The sequence below is a fragment of the Myotis yumanensis genome, unplaced genomic scaffold (genome assembly GCF_028538775.1).
Source record: "Myotis yumanensis isolate MYYU_CA2020_CCGP unplaced genomic scaffold, mMyoYum1.0.hap1 SCAF_2, whole genome shotgun sequence".
Lineage (NCBI taxonomy): Eukaryota > Metazoa > Chordata > Mammalia > Chiroptera > Vespertilionidae > Myotis > Myotis yumanensis.
In genome coordinates this window covers 158,505,090-158,525,938 of record NW_027223753.1, presented here as the reverse complement: position 1 = coordinate 158,525,938, position 20,849 = coordinate 158,505,090, and the positions used below count along the sequence as shown (strand labels likewise).

The window sequence follows — 20,849 nt, the reverse complement described above, 5'->3', positions numbered from 1 at the left end:
GGAATTGGCAGTATACCATCTATTTAGTTTCCCAAGCTAGAAGCCCAGGAATAGTTAATTCCTTCCTGTCCCTCACTCCTACAGCTAATAATCCTCCAATCCCACCGATAACACTTCTTAGCTATTGAATCTGTGAACTTTCTCCATCCTCACTGCTGGCTGCCTCATTTCAAGCCACTGTTATTTTTGGCCTTAATTATTTTTTAAAAGCCTCCTAATTGCTCTCCCCACCTTCAGTCTTAATTCCTCAAAACCAATTGCTATACTGCCAACAGAATACTAGTTTCAATACACACTTTGCTAAATCTTTTAAATGACTTCCTGTTGCCCTTGGGGAAAATGCCCTTGGCATAGATGGAGCTTAAAGGTGATCCAAGCTCTATTCTTGACTAAATCTCCACCACCATACTTCACTCTTTTCACTTCCCAACTCTGAACTTTGTTGGCAGTTTCCTAAGCCTCTCTGGCAAGAATATTATCACCTTTTCCACCCACAGCCAGCCATTCCCATGGGTAACTCCTACTCACCCTTCACATGCTTTTTTAACTGCCCGCTTTCTCTTTTCCTCAGCCTCTACGTGTCTCCCCAGTACCGGCTCAGCCATCTATAGACAGCATTTCCGCAGAGTATTGTTGTCTCCTTCCACTCTAGCAGGTAGGGACTTATATGTTGTTTATTATTATATTCTTAGAGCCTAGCCAAGTACCAGGCATACAGGATCAACTCAGTATTTGTTGAGTAATGATAATAACATTATTATTTATTTTAAAAACTTTCTATATTTCAGGCACTGTGGTCAGTGCTTTATATCAATTCTTCCTTAATTATCACATGATGCTCTAAGGTAGAGCACACAGATAGGCTAAGTAAAATACCCACAGTTTTGCAAGTGGGCAAAATGCACTTAAATGGTTCAGAGCTTATACTCTTAAACTCTGTGTTATAATGAATGGCTTTTAGTTTTCTTATTTGTATAATAAGGGGATTGAATCAATAACATTTCTAAGATATTTTTAAATTTTTGTGACCACTTGTACTTACCCAAGGTTACACAGGCTTTTATATTTATTCTGTTTCTAGGCTCTGCTTGCTGCTGTGATCAAGGACAAATGCCCAATTCTAAACCACAGAATAAGTATGTGTTTCTTTTGTATGGCTGTTAACCAAATTAAGTTTTCCTTAAAAAAGGTCAATGAACTCCCTGAATTGTATGCAAAGTTTTTGTGTGTACAGACATATTCTCCATCCTGGAGGAAAAGTTTATCATCTTTCAGAGCATTCTCCACAGGTTAAAAAAAACAAAAAAACAAAAAAACACCCCAAATTTAAAAATTAACCATTAATATGCATAATCTTCACATTTTCCCCCCTTACTTACTTTTTCTGTGTATACCTAGAAACACACTTGGTAAGGGTCACAGTGATGAGCATAATATTCAAGACATATACTAGGAAAGGCATATTTATTGTCTGGCCCAATAATGTTTTAGCTTTTTTTTTTTTTAAACGATGCTTTTTTTAAAAAAAATTATTTTTTAAAAGAGAAAAAGGGAGGGGGGAGAAAGAGAGAAACATCAACTAGTTATGCGCCACTTTCCCCCTTTCCCTCCCCCCCTAAACACACACACACACACACATACATTCACCCATGCACACTGGGCATCAAACCTACAACCTGGGTATGTGCCCTGAGGGAATTGAACCCGCCACCTTTTGGTGTACGGGAAGATGCTCCAACCAGCTGAGCCACACTGACCTGGGCAGTATTTTAGTTTTTTGACATCTCTCTCATTCTCTCTCTTTTTATAACCATTCCAATGATTTTTTTTGTGCCTGACCTACCTGTAGATTGTCACACATTTCTTGGCTGTACGTTAACCGCTGAATTTCAGTAGGAGAGACTAGGTATAATGCCTGTCCTTCATTAGTGAAACAAAATGTCCGTGCTATCCTCATGTCTGTCAATGGCAAATAATTAACATCCAACATTGGGCGAAGACTAGGCAGGCTGCATGGGAAAAAAAGCAAATCCACATTATATTCAAATTATTAGAAGCTTTTAATTTCTTAAAAGCTGTACAGAAAAACAGTAATTTTTATGCCTCTATTTTGTGGTTGTTTCTTTTTAATCTCTTGAAGTCTCACTGGTAATAAAATGACTTTGACATAAAATCGTATACATAAAAAATCATGGGCACAATTCTTCTATCTTAATCCATCTAGTACTTAGCAAATGTCCTTGAAGATCAAATTAAGTGAAGTGGCCAGCAATTTCAGGATACTTTTTGCAGCATTTCACAGGTTTCTACAGTGTGGTTATAATCTTTGGTTAGGACAGAAACACTACCGCTAGAAAGTGCCTGACTACATACTTGGTCTTTTAAGGCAAAACTCCTGAGTTTGAGGAGGTTTATGAACTGATGGAGACATGGAGTGGATCCAGTTCACTGTGCCTGGGAATGGAGTGGCTTCGCTCTCCATTTCTTTACTCCCTCAGTACACAGGAAACGGAAATTACCTATAACTACACTGAAGGCATGATTAATACATATAAGCATGGCCAGGGCTGTAAGGGAATGAGAATAAGTTATACATAATAGATGAGAATTTGTACATTCAGATGAATACCACTCATCTCCTAGTGTCTTACCAAAAGGCTATATGCTTATCCTAATGTTATAGCCAACGATTTCTCTTAAATTCATTTTTTTTTAAACAATGTCCCTTGGATATTGTCATTAGAGCCAATTTTACAAACTACTGACGGAAATATCTCATTGCTTATAAATCACACCTCAAATGCCAATTGGAGAAAAATAAACTTGTAATTATATCTCAAGCTTTGAAGTCATCCTACTAATTCCCATATGCACAGTGATTTAAAATTATTCCAGTTATAAAACCAGCACCTTGAAAAAAAAGTACGAATTTCCCATATGAAAATAGTTTGTAATTACAATTTAAACCTTATCATATAAAATGAGACCTGAAATATGTGCTGTTGGAATAAGCTTTTCATAAGGTCCTAGCAGTGTGCTGTCCAAGGTGGTAGCCACTAGCCAGCCACAAGTGCCTATTGAGCAGTTGATATGTGGCTCGTCTGGATTGAGATGTTCTATAAGTGTAAACTATATACTGGATTTCAAAGACTTAGTATAAAAACAATTATTAAAAAGTGTATGTTATGGCATTTCAAGTAACTAAGCTCCTTTGGACATGAGTCCAAAACACACCCAGTTAAACAGACATCCATGATAGATTCAGTCAAATTAATTGGTGGTGGGGAAGAGGTTAATTCACTAACATGTGTACAACAGTGGATGCAAATAATACTGTATTTTCTATGTCCTAGAGAAGCTAAAAGGATCAAATTAAATTCTGTATGTAAAATTCTCATGTGGACTATGAAACACAGTAAAAGTAACAGTTCACTTATTTTCCTTATAGTTTCTTTATCTTTATATTTCCAGTGCCTAGTATAGCTTCTGGGAGATGACATATACTCAATAAACATTTGCTGAATGAATGTGTGAGTGACTGGAAAATCACTCTTTCCTTAGATTCCTTACTGTCAATTAAAATATATTTTTTATTCACAATGCAAAGCATTTTTAGCAAAACACCCAACCAAGACAAAAAATAAAAAAGCTAAACTCTTCTCAGATTGTAGAACAATAAGACATTCAAAAACACAATGAAACAAGGGTCTCAGGTTGCTTCTTGATAACATCTTGCAGATTACACATATACTTCTCAGAATTGCACTTTGTTGGCACTGTTGTGATTACCAGATAATTTATAAAGGAGGCAAGTACCTCATTATCATGATATGCCCATTGGCACAAAAGCATGCCAAGCAGGCACTGTTACACATGACCACCACATCTGCTTGCAGTATAAAAGATGTCTCGGTGATGTTATGAACATAAAGGCAAGTCTGAGAAGGCAGTGAGAAAACTTTGGCTTGTTTTTCTGAGCAGATTATTGTATACTGATGATCTCCTGTTTCTTGTGACAGAGAGGGGCAGTTCACGACCAGTTTCCTTCTCCAAGATTTTTCATTTTCATCTATGTTGTTTGGGTCCCTCCAAACTTCATATGGTGGTTGCATTAATCCACCAGTTCGATCCATACAGGAGAATGTTAGCACAGCTCCTTTCAATGAGAGGAATGTACCTATAAAAAACAATTTTATGTCATTGGCATGTGAAATTCTTTCTAAAACAACTGTTATTTATCTATGGGCAATGAATGTTTTATATTATAATTTATATTGCAATAATATACATGAATCAGTAGATTTATAAGTCCATCGGTTCCACAACTTGGACTCATAGAATGTTAGTTCTGACAGAAGCCTAAGACATCAACTTGTCGTATGCTCTCAGTAGACTAATAAGAAAGTGGAGACCCAGAAAGATGATGAGACTTGGGCCAAGTCAAGTTAGTTGCTGAGTCTAGACTAGAACTCAGATTTTCTGATTCCTAATCCAGTGTTCTTTCTTTATACTATACTAGAGGCCCAGTGCACAAAAATTTGTGCACTGGGGGGGGGGGGGGGGGGGGGGGGGGGAGGTCCCTCAGCCCAGCCTGTGCCCTCTCCCAGTCTGGAACCCCTCAGGGGATGACCACCTGCTGGCTTAGGCCTGCTCCCCGGGGGATTGGACCTAAGCTCTGGCAATCAGACATCCCTCTGGCAGCCTGGCAGCCCTCAGGGGATGTCCACTTGCCAGCTGGGAGCAGGCCTAAGCTGCAGTCGGACATCCTTAGCGCTGCTGAGGAGGCAGGAGAGGCTCCCACCACCACCGCTGTACTGGCAGCCATCAGCCTGGCTTGTGGCTGAGCAAAGCTCCCCCATGTAGGAGCGCACTGACCACCAGAGGGCAGCTCCTGCATTGAGCATCTGCTCCCTGGTGGTCAGTGTGTGTCATAGTGACCAGTCATTCCCAGTCTTTCTGCTGTTAGGGTCAGTTTACCCTTTTATTATATAGAATAGAGGCCTGGTGCATGGGTGGGGGCCGGCTGGTTTGTCCTGAAGGGTGTCCCGGATCAGGGTGGGGGTCCTGCTTGGGTGCCTGGCCAGCCTGGGTGAGGGGCTGATGGCTGTATGCAGCTGGTCATACCCCCTTCAGGGTGGGGGGTCCCCACTGGGGTGCCTGGCCATCCTGGATGAGGGGCGGAGGGCTGTTTTCAGGCTGGCCAGCAACTGAAGCTCCCAGCCTCTCCTTTTCTTCTTTTTTTTATTTTTTATTCTGGGATTTATTTACCTTCTATAATTGAAACTTTGTTGCTGTCACTGGAGCTGAGAGCTGGCTCCTGCTCGCTGCAGCTCTGAGGCCACGGCCTGCTGAAAGCAGGTATCTGGGGTTTGTTTAGCTTCTATAATTGAAACTTTGTTGCTTTCGGAGCTCAGAGCTGGGCTGCGGCAGGCGGGGAACCTTGGCTTCCTCCATCACTGCAGCTAGCAAGCCTCCTGCTCGCTTCAGCTGCGTGGCTGCCAGCCACCATCTTGGTTGGGTTAATGTGCATATCGTGCTGATTAGCCAATGGGAGGTGTAGCGAAGGTATGGTCAATTACCATGTTTGTCTATTATTAGATCTATTATTAGATAGGATAGTCCCCCATAAAATCCTTTCTTTAAAAAGGAAATTTTAGAAAATGTATAATTTTTATTTATTAAAATAATTTCAACTGAAAAAATAATCATGTCATCTGATTCCACTTCTCTCATAGGCTTATTCACTAGAAAATGCTGTTTTCCTTCTTCTGAAATTGAGCACTCAGAATACATTTAATGCAATTTTACCATCTAGAGTCCATGCTAACAATTTTGATTATATGAAATAAAACAAACTACCTTTGGCTCTTGGGCAGGCTAATCCATCTTTATACCGAAGAGAGGTTTACTCACCTGCATTCTCCAAGTTGAATATCCAGGCCAGATTACTACCTGTGGGTGATTTTCACCTGTCCCAGAAGACAGGATACTACAAAGCTTTGAAGGTAACTTGAAGATTGACCTTTTGACATTTCCAGACTCTCCCGTAAGCAGTGCCCTAGCAGCCTTCCACCCCCCCACCCATGTTCTTTAACATCATGTATAGAGAGTAAGAAGATTAATCAAGCTGATAGGCTTCAGGAGTGTACAGAGACATTAAAAGGGAAGGTGATATATAAAAATACATTCCATTTAGAAAGTACTTTATAATTTGAAGTACTTAAAATTTATCACGTTCAAAATAACATGTTTAGAGCTTTAACATCTCAGTTGTGTTTTTAAACTCACTTTAAAACCAGAATGTGTGGCCTGTGAGCGTCCTGCTAGGTAACTGAGAAGGATAGGAGAGTAGGGGCTTAGGCCTTTAGTCTGAGGGTCAAGGTATAAAAAAATAGCTCTCCCAACCTCCATGAAGAAAAAAATAATTCCAAAAGCTATAATGAATGATTAGAATTAATATAGAATTGATCCTTCTATAAAAGCACATCTCCTAACTACCCACGAAGGGAAAAATTTTCTAAGTATAAATACCTTAGCATCCTTAATTTAGGGATAGCCTAAAGTAGGTCAAAAAGATTAAAAAATCTACATTTTTGAAGCTATTTTACTTATACCTGATACTTGCAATCTGTCAGCATCAAAACGACAATTTCTCAATAAGCTGCCCTTGCAAAACAGCTGCTTTGTTTCCTAATTTGTGGTCAAAATGACTGTTTATATTCTATGCATTAGGTATTTACAGGGTTTTAAGTTTTCCCAACAATGTATTATTAATCTTTATCACTCCATCTTTAATCTTTCCTAACTTAAAACAACAACAACAAAAACCTTAAGCAAGTCAAAATTACAATCTACTATTTTGGAAATACACCTCATTACAAAGTAAGCTTAAATTTAAGAGATTCTATAAGATCTTAACAATTCAGACTATAGTAAATAACTGACCACACAATTAATTAGGGATTCCTTCTTAAAGGAGGCCTCACTGGCTAGAAGTACAGTGGGGCCTTGACTTACGAGTTTAATTCGTTCAGTGACGAAGATTGTAACTCAAATTACTCGTATGTCAAATCATAAAGTGGATGAGTGAGACACGTGATGCTGGGCTGATGTTGTGGTGTCACTGTGACGTTCGCTGCGCCAACTAGTGGTGGGGTATCTGAAGCTGGCTCGTAACCTGAATTTTAGCTTGCAACTCAAAGCAAAAAGTCGGCTGAGAGACAGCTCGTATCTCGAAAAACTCGTTAGTCGGGACACTCGTAAGTCAAGGCCCCACTGTATACCTGACTCCAGTTTTCTAAATAACCTGCCCTCCCTACTACAACCTTCATTCATTCAGTCAACAAGTACTTACTGAAGGATTACTACTATATGTTCTAGCTCTGTTTTAGGCACAAGGGATATAATCCTATATAATAAAAGCCTAATATGCTAAGTGTCGGGTCATCCAGTTGGCCATTCAACCAATCAAAGCATAACAGGCTAATGATATGCTGAGGCTGCTCAACAGCTCGCTATGATGTGCACTGACCTCAAGGGGGAAGACGCTCCGACCAGTAGGTTAGCTTGCTGCTGGGGTCCGGCTGCTTGGGACTGAGTGAGACGGGCCAGACATGCCCTGGAGCCCTCCTGCAGTCCCTCCCTGGCCCAGATAGTGCACCAGTGAGGTCCCTCTGCCTGGCCTGCACCCTCTCGCAATCTGGGACCCCTCAGGGGATGTTGGAGAGCCAGTTTTAGTCCCACAGTGGAATGACCTGTCATTATGACACGCACTGACCACAAGGGGGCAGATGCTCAATGCAGGAGCTGCCCCCTGGAGGTCAGTGTGCTCCCACAGGAAGAACTCCAGAAGCCAGTCTCACGGCTGGTGAGTGCAGCGGCAGCGGCAGTGGCAGGAGCCTCTCCCGCCTCTGTGGAAGTGCTGAGGATGTCCAAATGACTGGGGATCAGGCCTAAGCTGTCAGTTGGACATCCCCCGAGGGCTCCGGAACTGTGAGAGGGCACAGGCTGGGCCGAGGGACACCCCAACCCCACCCACCCCCAGTGCAGAATTTCGTGCACCGGGCCTCTAGTGGTGAATAGAAAGGCAACCCCAACCCCTTCATAGAAATTAATTTCTATGATAGAGACAGACAATATATATGATAAATAAGTATACACACACACTCACACTAAGGGAAAAAAATAAAGCAGAAAATGTATAGGAACTATTGGGAAAGAATGTGATTAAACTTTAAGTAGGGTAGGTATTATTTAATAAATATTTGTACCTCTTCCCTCCCCAAATTCATATATTGAAGCCTTAACGGCCAGTGTGGGTGTATTTGGAGATGGGGCGTATAAGAAAATAATTAAGGTTAAATGAGGTCATAAGAGTGGGGCTCTGATAGAATTAGTGTCCTTATAAGAAGAGTCTCTGTGGGGACACAGGAGAAAGGCCATGTGAGCCCACAGTGAGAAGGAAGCTGTCTGCAACTCGAGGACAGAGCTCTCACCAGATACCAACACTGCTGGTGCATTGATTTGGGACTTCCAGTCTCCACAAGTGTGAGAAAATAAATTTCTGTTGTTTAAGCCACCTAGTCTGTGTTGGTGTGTTACCGCAGTTTGAACAGACAAAAGCAGAAGAGAAGGCACCATATTGTGGGAATGAAGGCTCGGGAAACCAGCACAGAATGCTGATATTCTGACTACTGTGATTATCCTTCATCTCTGATACAGGAATCTCATGTTTTCTATCAGCAACAGTGAAACTGACAACCTAAGTTTATCTGCAAGTAAAGTAAAATCTCAACATTTTACAGATGACTTCCTAGAGCAGTGAAGGGCAGACTCATAGGAGATAATATGGAGCCAGGACATGGAGGTTCTTGTGGGACACCATAAAGACTTAGACTTTTACTGAGTTTGAGATGGCAGGATGTTGAGAATAGAGTGATATAACGTAATTTTCATTTAAAGGGATCACTCTTCCTGCTGGGCATATCCTACAGCGGAACGACTGTCCGGATGAACTTCCAGATGAAGCCAGGGCTGTGAGGGCTGAGGCAGCCGGGGCAGTGAAGGCCTACTCTTGCATGAAATTCGTGCATCGGGCCTCTAGTCCTATATAATAAAAGCCTAATATGCTAAGTGTCCGGTTGTCCAGTCAGCCGTTCAACTAATCAAAACATAATATGCTAATGATATGCTAAGGCCACTCAACTGCTCGTTATGATGTGCACTGACCACCAGGGGGCAGACAGACAACAGGTCGACCAGTTGTTATGACGTGCACTGACCACCAGGGGGCAGATGCTCCAATTGGTAGGTTAGCTTGCTGCTGGGGTCTGGCCAATTGGGACTGAGTGAGATGGGCTGGACAAGCCCTCCCACGGTCCCTCCCTGGCTGGCCAACCACCCGAGTCCCTCCCTGGCCCCGATCGTACACCGGTGGGGTCCCTTGGCCTGGCCTGCACCCTCTCGCAATCTAGGACCCCTCAGGGGATGTCAGAGAGCCAGTTTCAGCCCAATCCTGCAGGCCAGGCTGAGGGACCCCACTGGTGTACGAATTCATGCACCGGGCCTCTAGTAAATAATAATTCATATATACGAATTTAGCACAACCAGTTAACTAAGAAAACAACTTTATCTAACTTACTATACCATATATATGTGTTCTTTTAAAATAAAATCCCTTATGCTATATATTAATAAAATTCTTTTTTTAGAAATGTTTCTCAGATAACTTTTATCATAAATAGGAAAGAGAACAAATTAAAAAATATTAAAAGGAATAACAGGAGGAATCTCACTCATCTCTTTGAATGAAAAAAAGATAATTCAAGTAGGAAGAGAATATAACATATGTTTTGAGCAATAGGATAAAAAGGAAAGAAATTGAGTGAAACAAGATGAGAAGTTTATCAAAGACTTTAGAGCCACCTCCAGTCAGACACTTCTAGCTTAATTGTTCTGAGTTCTTTAAGAATGCTACAAAACCACTCATAGGCTCTGATCTGGTATGGAACTTTGGAGAAATGCTTCAGTTCATTAAAAATAACTTTTTAACTTTTGCATTGAGGTTTTTCTTCAGTTCAGTGCTTCTGAGGAACTTCTTTTCCAAGGCAATGTTTAGGTTGGCTGTTCCAGTTTACTACCATAGAAATGGTTGTGCTATTTTACCCTAAAGCAGCGGTTCTCAACCTGTGGGTCGCAACCCCTTTGGGGGTCGAACGACCCTTTCACAGGGATTGCCTAAATACATCCTGCATATCAGATATTTACATTACAGTTCATAACAGTAGCAAAATTACAGTTATGAAGTAGCAATGAAAATAATTTTATGGTTGGGGGTCACCACAACATGAGGAACTGTATTAAAGGGTCGCGGAATTAGGAAGGTTGAGGACCACTGCAAAGGAAAGGTAAGTTGCAATATGACAAATGTTGAAATAGTATATGACTTATGAAATTCTCAATAGTTCCTATTATACAGAATACATCAATATAATGAAGGTATTGTAATACCTTATATCTAAATTTTAAAAAGTAACAAAGAAGGAATAACTAAAAACTCTTACCACTTGGCAATACCATGACTGGCTCTGTGAGTCTTTGTTCCTCTGCTGAAGGGAGGCTCAGGGGCATGATTAACACCATCCCCAGACTAGTTCCAACAAACAAACAAGGGGAGATGGTGGAGTCATTTTTTCGAGCGAAGGACTCCATGAAGTACAGTGCTGTAATTGCTTCTTTGGAGTCTTTGTCAATACTGGAAATGCTAGAGCTTCTGGAACGACTATAGGAATTTTCTCGGCTCTCTGTGGAAATTTAAAGAACAAAGATTAAATGTTAGTGTACTTCCAGAAAAAGTAAAGTCAGACTTAGTACATGAAAACAAAAATTATGAAGGGGACGTAGAATTTTATTCTTTGTTAGCTGATCTGGAAGGCAGCTTATCCAGTTTGCCAGGTTATTTTGAAGAGGAATAGACTAAAGTGCAGAGTGTAAATCAACGTAAGCAGGGCTGGGGCTAGAACTCGACTCTCCAGTTCACCATGCTTTTCTCTCTACATCATCTCACATGTTAGTTGAAATTCTCTAACCTGGAAAAAATATTTAGTCTAAACAGTCAAAGTTACAAGAATTTCTGGTACCATTTTAATTATGCTTCCTATCTATCTCTCAATTGTTGGAAGTATTCCTAACGATTTCTTGGCAATTTCCACTTACTGACAACATAGTGGCTACTAACCTGAAGGATCACAAATGCTCTATGGCAAATACATTTCCTTAATGCACTTTTTGGTTTTGCTATATCTGGAGTAATTACAGCTGTAAAAAATTGAACTATTTACCAAGGCCAAAGAGCAAATGTTATCTTCCTGAACTAGTTCCCATCTGCCTGCCTTGAATCCAAATTCAGTCCTAATTGCGTGGGGCCAAGAAAGGAGCTGTGGACAGTGCCATCCGATTGACAGTGGTAATCTTTCTCAGAGGCTTCAGCCCACTTAGAAAAACACGGGATGGTTTCGGGTTCTCCTGCTCAGCAATACTTAACAGTGCACACACTCCAGCAGCATAAACTCACCCCCTCAGTTAAAGGGTATTAGGAAGGTTGTATTCTTAGAAACTCCAGAGTACAAGTTTCTCATATTCTTCTTTCTATTGCCTTCACTCATCGTTCCCTCTTGATAGGTAGACTGTGACTCATTTTTATAAACAGAGACTAAGTATAAATTCTCAGACTATTCTTTTTCTAGAAAACAAAATATAGTGCTCCTAATTTCCCCTTCCTATCCCTTGGCAAGTTTATAAACATAGTTGTTTTAATAGAATTTAGAGATGAGAATAAGCTTTCGAGTACAGACAACAGATTAAGGCATAGGTCACCCTTTGTACAGAGGAGGTGGGAGCCCACCAATAGGCAGAGCCATCCTGGTTTCAGAGGTTAAGAAGGAGGGGGAGTGGGGAATGGATTTGGCATCATGACAACAGCCTGACCAGGCTCTGTTAGTCACTGCCTAGAGTTGACTGTTTTGTTTATCTTTTACACATGACCTCCATCCCTTGAACTCCAGCTCCCAATACCATGCATGGTATGTCAAATTTTAATTGTATCCACAAAAATGTGTATGTTTAACCTACCTTCTGTTGTAACTGGTAAAGAAATCTCCATGCAGGCAGCTGACTGTGCTTTTCGAAAAGGTGGTCTTGCAGGACCCCAGCGGTTTACTTTGGAAACATCAGCGCTGGAAAGGCGTTTTCCAGAACCGCAACTCTGAGAAGTTGGGCTTGTGCAGTGTCCATTTACATTATCTGTGCCAGGAGGAGAAGGAGGCATAAATATCAGAATTAAATCTTAATATAAAGGAATCCAAGTGTGTAGAATTATGAAGAGTAAGAATTCTTTTTGTTCAAATCACAGAAAGATGGCTAAGTCCTTCTTGTTGCATAAAAAATCACTACAAATGTTACTGATGTAAAATCACAATCATTATATTATGTTCACAGATTCTGTGGACCATAATTTAAGTAGCTGAGGCAAGGTGGGGATGTTATATCCATGATGTGAGGGGCCTTCATTCAGGTACTTGCATGCCTGGGGTCTTGGAATCCTTGAAGGCTTCTTTCCTCACATGCCTGGGCTAGAATGGTGCCAAGGTGAAGGATAGGTTGGCTTGTTGATAGATTTAATATTGGTTGTTTGCTTAATTTAAGCAGGAAAAGAATTTTTTAAATAATTTTTAAAAAAATATATTTTATTGATTTTTTACAGAGAGGAAAGGAGAGGGATAGAGAGTTAAAAACATCGATGACAGAGAAACATCGATCAGCTGCCTCCTGCACACCCCCTACTGGGGATGTGCCCGCAACCAAGGTACATGCCCTTGACCGGAATTGAACCTGGGACCCTTCAGTCCGCAGGCCAAGCTCTATCCATTGAGTCAAACTGGTTAGGGCAGGAAAAGAATTTCTTAAAGGGTACTAGGCAGCTCAAACTCTTAGGAAGAACCTTTGAGGTATACTCAGAAGCTTTGCAGCCAATAACAATGCCCAAAAGTAACTAAAAGTTGAGTTACTTTTAGTTAAAAAACCACTGTCAGTGGCTTAGCATTGCTGATGCTGGGGCCTAAATGCCGGGAGCTGTGCTGGCCTGGTGCAGGAGGACATCTCTGCTATCATACTCACCAGAACTGAGGTTTACATAATTTTTCTTTATTTCAGTGTTTTTGACAAATAAGAAACTATATATATAAAAAGAGATAATATGCAAATTAGGCCAGGACGCCATAATAAGTCATGACCGAACCATTAGCATATTAGCTCTTTATTAGCTCCTATGTATGCCACAGGGCATTGCTCCAGAGATGAGGCAGAAGCGGGGAGGCGCTGGGAGAATGAGGGACCAGCCTGAGGCAACTCGAGGGTAGGCAGCGCCCCGGGAGAAGGTAGAAGGGAGAAGGTGAGAAGGCCAGCACCATGCAGGAGCAGGCAGAAGGGAGAAGATGGCACCCCGGGAGAAGACAGAAGGGAGAAGGTGAAAAAGTTGGCACCATGCATGAGCAGGCAGAAGGGAGAAGGTGAGAAGACAGGCACCATAGGAGAAGGCAGAAGGGAGAAGGTGAAAAGGCCCATGCCATACAGGAGCAGGCAGAGGGAGAAAGTGAAAAGGCTGGCGCCATGGGAGAAGTCAGAAGGGAGAAGGTGAGAAGGCCCGTGCCTTGGGAGAAGGAAGAAGGGAGAAGGTCCTAGTTAGGCAGGGTGATCAGGTCAGGAGGGGAGAGCAGTTAGGTGGTTAGGATGATCAGGTCAGGAGGGGAGAGCAGTTAGGGCCGTCAGGCTGGCAGGGGAGCAGTTAGGGTCATCAAGCAAGCAGGCAGGTGAGCACTTAGGAGCCAGTGGTTCCGGATTACGAGAGGGATCTTGGATTGGAGAGGGTGCAGGCTAAGCTGAGGGACCCCTGCCCCTGCACAAATTTCGTGCACTGGGCCTCTAGTAGGCTATATATTTATGCACATTTTTGCTGACACTTTTGAGGTTTTTAAGCAATTATTTTTACGACATTTTTCTGATGAATTTTAAGCTAAAGACCAAAGGGACTGAATCACAGACTTCCCTTGAAGTCAGCTTAATTTTATTCCTGGCTTTAATCTGATTATTTCATAGCAAAGTTTTCATGGCTATGATTTTTTTATTGTCAAAGTTAAAATGCCTTGAATGAGTAAAGGTTTATATATTCTAAATTTAATGTTTAGTCTCTGAAATCCAACCTTTCAATGAGCTTTTTCCTTTTTATTTCTCATTCTTTTCCAAGTTTAATTTCTATTGCATTTAAACATCCATTTAGGAAGATTTTTACAAATTATTTGGGACCAAATTTACTGTTTTTAGGAAAATAATCTCTTACTGAAAACATTGCCTTAGGCTTTGTTACTGATGAATAGAATGTTTTAACTTGAAATAACAAAAGATTTTCAGTTCATCAAGGTATAATTGACATATGAAATTGTAATATATTTAATGTACACATTATAGTGATTTGATATACGTGTACATTGTAAAATGGTTCCCTCCATCTCGTTCATTAAAAGACTCATCACCACTCATATTTCTTTATTTTGGTGAGAACATTTAAGTTCTCCTCTATTAGCAAGTTTCAATTATACATTACAGTGTTGTCAACTATAGTCACCATGTTATACATCAGATCCTCAGACCTTATTCATCTTATAACTGAAAGTTTGTACCCTTTTACAAACCTCTCTATGTTTTCCCCACCTCCACCCCCTGGCAACCACTTTTCTACTGTTTCTTAGTTTGACATTTTTATTTTTCAGCTTCCACATATAAGTGATACCATGAATATTTGTTTTCCTGTCTAGTTTATTTCCCTTTGTATAATGCTCTCAAGGCCCATCATTGTTGTTGTAAATGGCAAGATTTCCATCTTTCTCATGGAAGAATAATCTTGTATGTAATATCTATTGTGTATATGTACATATCTATCACATCTTTATCCATTCATCTGTTTATGGACATGGACTTTTAGGATGTTTCCGTATTGTGGCTATTGTGAATAATACTGAAAGGAACATAGAAGTGCAGATATTTCTTCGATGTCCTGTTTTCATTGTCTTTGGCTATGTACCCAGAAGTGAAATTGCTGGATCATATGGTAGGTCTATTTTTAATTTTTTGAGGAGCCTCCATACTGTTTCTCATAGTGACTATACCAGTTTCCATCCCCACCAATGGTCTATGAATTCATTTTCTCCACATCCTCACCAACACTTTTCTTTTTGATGATACCCATTCTAACAGGTGTGCAGTGATATCTCATCGTTTTGATTTGTACTTTTCTGATTGGTGATATTGAGCAGATTTTCATGTACTGTTGTCATTTGTATGTCTTCTTTGAAGACTATCCAGTTTATCTGCCCATTTTAAATCAGATTTTTTTTTTTGCTATTTAGTTGTATGACTTCTTTATATATTTTGACTATTAACCCCTTATCAGATATGATTTACAAATATTTTTTCCCATTCTACAGGTTGCCTTTTCATTTTGTTGATGAGGTACAAAAACCTTTTAGATTGATGTAATACACTTGTTTATTTTTGCTTGTTTTCTTTCCCTTTGTTGTCAAATCCAAAAAATTATTCCCTAGGCCAATGTCAAGGAGCTTACTTCCTATTTTTTCTAGGAGTTTTATTGTTGCCTATCTCATCTTCAAGTCTTTAATCCATTTCAGTCAGTTTTTGTGTATGGAATATAGTGATTTTGTTTCATTCTTTTGCATGTGGCTTCCCAGTGTTTCCAGCACCATTTATTGAAGAGACTATGCTTTCCATATAGTATATTCTTGGCTCCTTTGTTGTAAATTAATTGACCATATATGCATGAGTTTATTTCTGGGCTCTCTCTTCAGTTCCATTGATCTGTGTCTGTCTGATTTTGTACCAATACTATATTGTTATAGCTTTGTAATATAGTTTGAAACCAGAAAGTGTGATGCCTTTATTTTTCATTCTCAAGATTGCTTTGGCTATTGGGGTCTTTTGTGGCTTCATACAGTTTTAGAAATTTTTTTCTATTTATGTGAAAAATATCATTGGAATTTTTATAGAAGTTGCATTAAATCTGTAGATTGCTTTGGGTAGTATGGGCATTTTAGTGATATGAATTTTTCTAATCCATGAGCATGGAATATCTTTCCATTTATTTGTGTCTTCTTTAATTTCTTTAGAATGTCTTACAGTTTTTGTGCACAGATATTTTACCTCCTTTGTTAAATTTATTCCTAGGTATTTAATTCTTTTTGATGCAATTATAAAGGTGATTTTCTTAATTTCTCTTTATAATAGTCTATTGTTAGTGTATAGAAATGCAACTGATTTTGTATAATGATTTTCTATCTTCCAACATTCCTGATTCCTTTATATGTCTAACATTTTTTTTGGAAGAGAATTTAGGGTTCTTTTTAAATATATGTCATCTTTTTAAATATATTTCATCTGGAAGAGTATTTAGGGTTATTTTTTAATATATGTCATCTTTTTAAATATATTTCATCTGGAAGAGTCTTTAGGGTTCTTTTTTAATATATGGTACAGGAAAAGTTGTACTTCTCCTGTTCCAATTTTAAGAACTTTTTTTTTTTTTTTTTTTGCTTAATTGCTCTGGCTAGGACTTCCAGTACTATCCTATATAATAAAAGGCTAATATGCAAATTGTTCCCACGGGTGGGAGTTTGACTGACTGGGAGTTAGACATGCGCTGACCACCAGAGGGTGGCATGGAACATGGCGTGCATCGGTGACGCAGTGCTGGCAGCGGGCGGCAGTAGAGGCGCTGCCAGCACCAATGGGCCCTGACGAGAGCGGGACCATGGCAGGGTGGTGGAACAGGTGAGTGGGCAGCGCCAGGCCAAGACGGGTGCGAGCAGGGGCCCCAATCACCCTGGTGGTCGCCCCAAAGATAGCGACCAGTGGCAGTGGTGGTGGGGGGCAGGGCCAGTGAGCAGGAGGCTCCAGACCAAGGCAGGTGCAAACGGGGGCCCTGATCGCCTTGACGGTTGCCCCATAGATTGGCCCTGATTGCCGGCCAGGCCTAGGGACCCTACCCATGCATGAATTTCATGCACCGGGTTGCTAGTCTTGAATAAAAGTAGCGAGAGTGGGCATCCTTGTCCTATTCCTGATCTTAAAGGAAAAACTTTCAGTTTTTCATTGCTGAGTATGATGTTAGGTGTGGGCTTGTTATATGTGGTCTTTATTATATATAGAGGAATTTTCCCTCTATACCCACTCAGTATAAATAGATGTTGAATTTTGTCAAATGCTTTTTTGCATCTATTGAGAAGATCATGTGATTTTTATCCTTTATTTTGGTAATGTCATGTATCACATTGTTTTGCAGATCCTTTCATCCCTGGAATACATCACACTCGAACATAAGATCCTTTTAATATATTGTCAAATTTGGTTTGCTGATATTTTGTTGAGGATTTCTGCATCTATGTTGTTCATCAGAGATATTTTGCCTATAATTTTCTTGTAGTGTCCTTGACTCTTTTGGTATCGAGGCAATGCTGGACTCATAAGTTTGGAAGTGCTCCCTTCTATTCTATTTTTTGGGAAAAGTTGAGGATTGGTATTGATTCTTCTTTGAATATTTGGTGAAAATCACCAGTGAAGCTATCTAGTCCTGGACTTTTTTCTTATTGGGAAGTTTTTGATTACTGATTCAATCTCCTTACTAATAATTTGTCTGTTCAGATTTTCTGTTTCTTCATGATTCAGTCTTGGTATGTTGTATGTTTTTAGGAATTGATATATTCTAGGTTTTCCAGTTTGTTGGAGTAAAGTAGCCTTTTATGATCCTTTGTATTTCTGCAGTATCAATTTTAATGTCTCATTCTGTTTTTGGTTTTGAGTCCTCTCTCTTTTTTTCTTGGTGAATCTATCCTATATAATCAAAGCCTAATATGCAAATTGACCAACAGCAGAATGACCAGTGGAACGACCAGTCACTATGATGCACCCTGACCGTCATGGGGCAGATGCTCAATGCAGGAACTGCCCCCAGCCCACAGGCCCCAGGCCAGCCAAGGCGGGTGCCAGTGGGGGCCCCCTGATTGCCTCACAGATTGGCCCTGATCACCAGCCCAGCATAGGAACTCTACCCATGCATGAATTTCATGCATCGGGCCTCATTTATTTATATTTTCAGAAAATCAGCTATTAGTTTTATTTATCTTTTCTACTGTCTTTTTAATTTGTATTTCATTTATTTCTGCTCTGGTTTTTCCTTACTTGTACTAATTTTGGGCTTCATTTGTCCTTTTTTCTAGTTCCTTAAGGTATAAAGTTAGGTTGTTTGAGATCTTTCTTGTTTCTTAATGTAGGTTTTTATCACTGTAAACTTCCCTCTTATAATTGCTTTTGCTGCATTCCACAAGTTTTGGTATATTGTTTTTCCACTTTAATTTATCACAAGATATTTTTAAATTTCTCTTTTGATTTATTCTTTAAGCCATTGGTTGTTCAGTAGCATGTTGCTTAATCTCCACATATTTGTGAATTTTCCAGTTTTCTTCTTATAATTGATTTCTATTTTCATACTATGTGATCAGAAAAGAAGCCTGATATTATTTCAATCCTATCATATTAAGACTTATTTTATGGAATAACATTATAGTTTATCTTAGAGAATGTTCTATGTATGTTTGAGAAGAATATGTATTTTCATGCTTTTGGATGGAATATTCTGTAAACATCTATTATGTCCATCTGGTCTAATGTGTCACTTAAGTCCAATGTTTTCTTATTCCTCCCAACCCCCCAGACAATTTCTTTATACTTGATTCACTGGGGGACACTTAGCTTGTTTCTGTAGTTTGGTATTATGAATAAAACTTCAATTAATGGAGTACAAATATTTCTACAAAAACTGGAGTACAAATATTTCTATAAAATACTAATTTCACCTCTTTTAGATATACCAGAAGTGGGATTCCTTGGTCATATGTTTGTTCTATTTTTTTTTTTAAACTCCATAGTGTTTCCCATAATGAATATAACAATTTATATCCCCCAACAACAGTGTACAAGAGTTCCCTTTCGCCCATACTCTTGCAGACAGTTATTACTTGCCTTTTTGAGAATGCCATCCTAATAGCTATGAGGTGATATTTAATTGTGATTTTGATTTGCATTTGTCTGATGTTTAGTGACATTGAGCACTTTTTCATTTACCTGTTGGGCATTTATATGTCTTCTTTGAAAAAAAGTCTACTCAGGTCCTCTTTTCATTTTTTAATAGGTTTACTTGTTTTTATGTTTTTGTTTTTGTTTTTCAATTGAATTGTATGGATCCTTATATATTTTGGATATCAACCCCTTATTAGGTATATGGTTTGTAAGTTTTTTTCCTCATTCCATAGATTTGCCTTCTCATTTTGTTGGTGGTTTCCTTTGCTGTGCAGAAGCTTTATAGTTTGATGTAGCTCCACTTGCTTATGTTTCCTTTCGTTGACTATAATGTTTACTTTTGGTGTCATATTAAAAAAATCATTGCCAAGACCAATGTCAATGAGTTTTTTGCTGTTTTCTTCTAGGATATGATGGTTTCAGGTCTTATATTTTATCAATTTCAAAGTGATTTTTGTATATGGTGGAAGCTTTGTCCAATTTCATTCTTTTGCATCTGAATATCCAATTTTCCCAGCACCATTTATCAAGGAGACTATTCTTTTCCTAATGTGTATTTTGACACCCCTGTCAAAATTTAATTGACTACATATGGGTGGGGATATTTTAGATTTTCTGTTCTGTTCCATTGGTCTATATGTCTGTTTTGATTATTTTAGCTTTGTAATATAGTTTTATTTTTTACAACTTACACATGCTTTACTTACTTGATTGAAAGACCTGTGGTGCATTCAATGTTATACATAGTTGATCTCATCTTGGTTCCACTGACATCAGTTATATTTGGGTTCTATGCTCGAGACTATTCAGGTGCTGCTGTTGTTGTTGGTTTGTGGGTGTTTTTTTTCATGATCAAGGTGGGTACTTTTATTTGAAATATTATTTTTAATTCCTTCTCTGGTGATTTTTTCCTGGATTCTTAGCTTTGCATAATTATACCTACAATTGCCCTAACTGGTTTGGCTCAGTGGATAGAGCGTCAGCCTGCGGACTGAAAGGTCCCAGGTTCGATTCCAGTCAAGGGCATGTACCTTGGTTGCAGGCACATCCCCAGTAGGAGGTGTGCAGGAGGCAGCTGATCGATGTTTCTCTCTCATCGATGTTTCTAACTCTCTATTCTCCCTTTCTCTATGTAAAAAATCAATAAAATATTTTTAAAAAAATTATACCAACAATGGAACCAGTATCCTAAAGTCACAATGATAAATCCTCCTACTCCAACATCACATGATCTTCTAATTCTACTAGTTAATAAAAAATGTCCAAGGCCAGCCACAACAGATTCTAATGAACCATATAATACTGAGTCCCATGCACAGGGAATGTTCTTGACATCTAAAATTCCTAGGAGGTTAAAGGGCTTCTCCTGCCCGTGTTCCTTGGGCTGTGGCTCTGGCGTGGCTGCCATAGGGACTAGTGGGCCCCTGCACCCCTGCCCCACTGGCCCAGGGCCTTCCCGAGCGGAAGCCCCACCCTGCCCATGCCACACCCTGCAATATAGTTTTAAATTAGGACACAGCCGGTGTGTCTCAGTGGCTGAGTGTTGACCCATTAAACAGAGGTCACTGGTTTGATTCCTAATCAGGGCACATACCTGGCTTTTGGGTTTATCCTAGGTAGGGGGCATGCAGGAGGCAGCCGATTTATGTTTT

General features: G+C 39.7%; 2 protein-coding genes and 1 long non-coding RNA gene across 9 annotated transcripts in view; 1 reads left to right on the top strand and 2 right to left on the bottom strand.

Annotated features, from left to right (window-relative positions):
• The window catches only part of STXBP5L (syntaxin binding protein 5L), a 221,634-nt gene that overhangs the window by 9,717 nt on the left and 191,068 nt on the right, over positions 1–20,849 (bottom strand). For all 7 annotated transcript variants that reach the window (XM_070406280.1, XM_070406286.1, XM_070406282.1 and 4 more), the window contains 4 exons: positions 12,130–12,300; positions 10,563–10,802; positions 3,817–4,177; positions 1,844–2,009 (listed from right to left, as the gene is read on the bottom strand). In XM_070406280.1, coding sequence (XP_070262381.1) covers positions 1,844–2,009; positions 3,817–4,177; positions 10,563–10,802; positions 12,130–12,300 — 938 coding nt within the window. The remainder of the gene's footprint in view (positions 1–1,843; positions 2,010–3,816; positions 4,178–10,562; positions 10,803–12,129; positions 12,301–20,849) is intronic.
• LOC139003884 (uncharacterized) overlaps positions 578–20,849 on the top strand; it is a 101,889-nt gene continuing 81,617 nt past the window's right edge. The window contains exons 1-2 of the long non-coding RNA XR_011470309.1: positions 578–655; positions 1,082–1,136. This is a non-coding gene — a long non-coding RNA (uncharacterized lncRNA). The remainder of the gene's footprint in view (positions 656–1,081; positions 1,137–20,849) is intronic.
• On the bottom strand, positions 19,045–20,605 carry LOC139002175 (cytochrome c oxidase assembly protein COX20, mitochondrial-like). The gene is made up of 3 exons (XM_070403570.1): positions 20,583–20,605; positions 20,367–20,441; positions 19,045–20,136 (listed from the first exon to the last, which is right to left on the bottom strand). The coding sequence occupies exons 1-3, from the start codon at positions 20,603–20,605 to the stop codon at positions 20,004–20,006; spliced, it is 231 nt and encodes a 76-aa protein (XP_070259671.1). The 3' UTR covers positions 19,045–20,003.

Bases quoted from the DNA above. Each gene is read 5' to 3' on its own strand.
- LOC139002175 (XM_070403570.1), bottom strand. From the start codon at position 20,605: ATGGCAGCCACGCCAGAGCCACA. The intron at 20,442-20,582 runs GCCCAAGGAACA...TTTATTAACTAG, and splicing joins GCAGCCACGCCAGAGCCACA to TAGAATTAGAAGATCATGTG. The intron at 20,137-20,366 runs GTATAATTTTTT...GGGCAATTGTAG, and splicing joins GGATACTGGTTCCATTGTTG to GTATAATTATGCAAAGCTAA.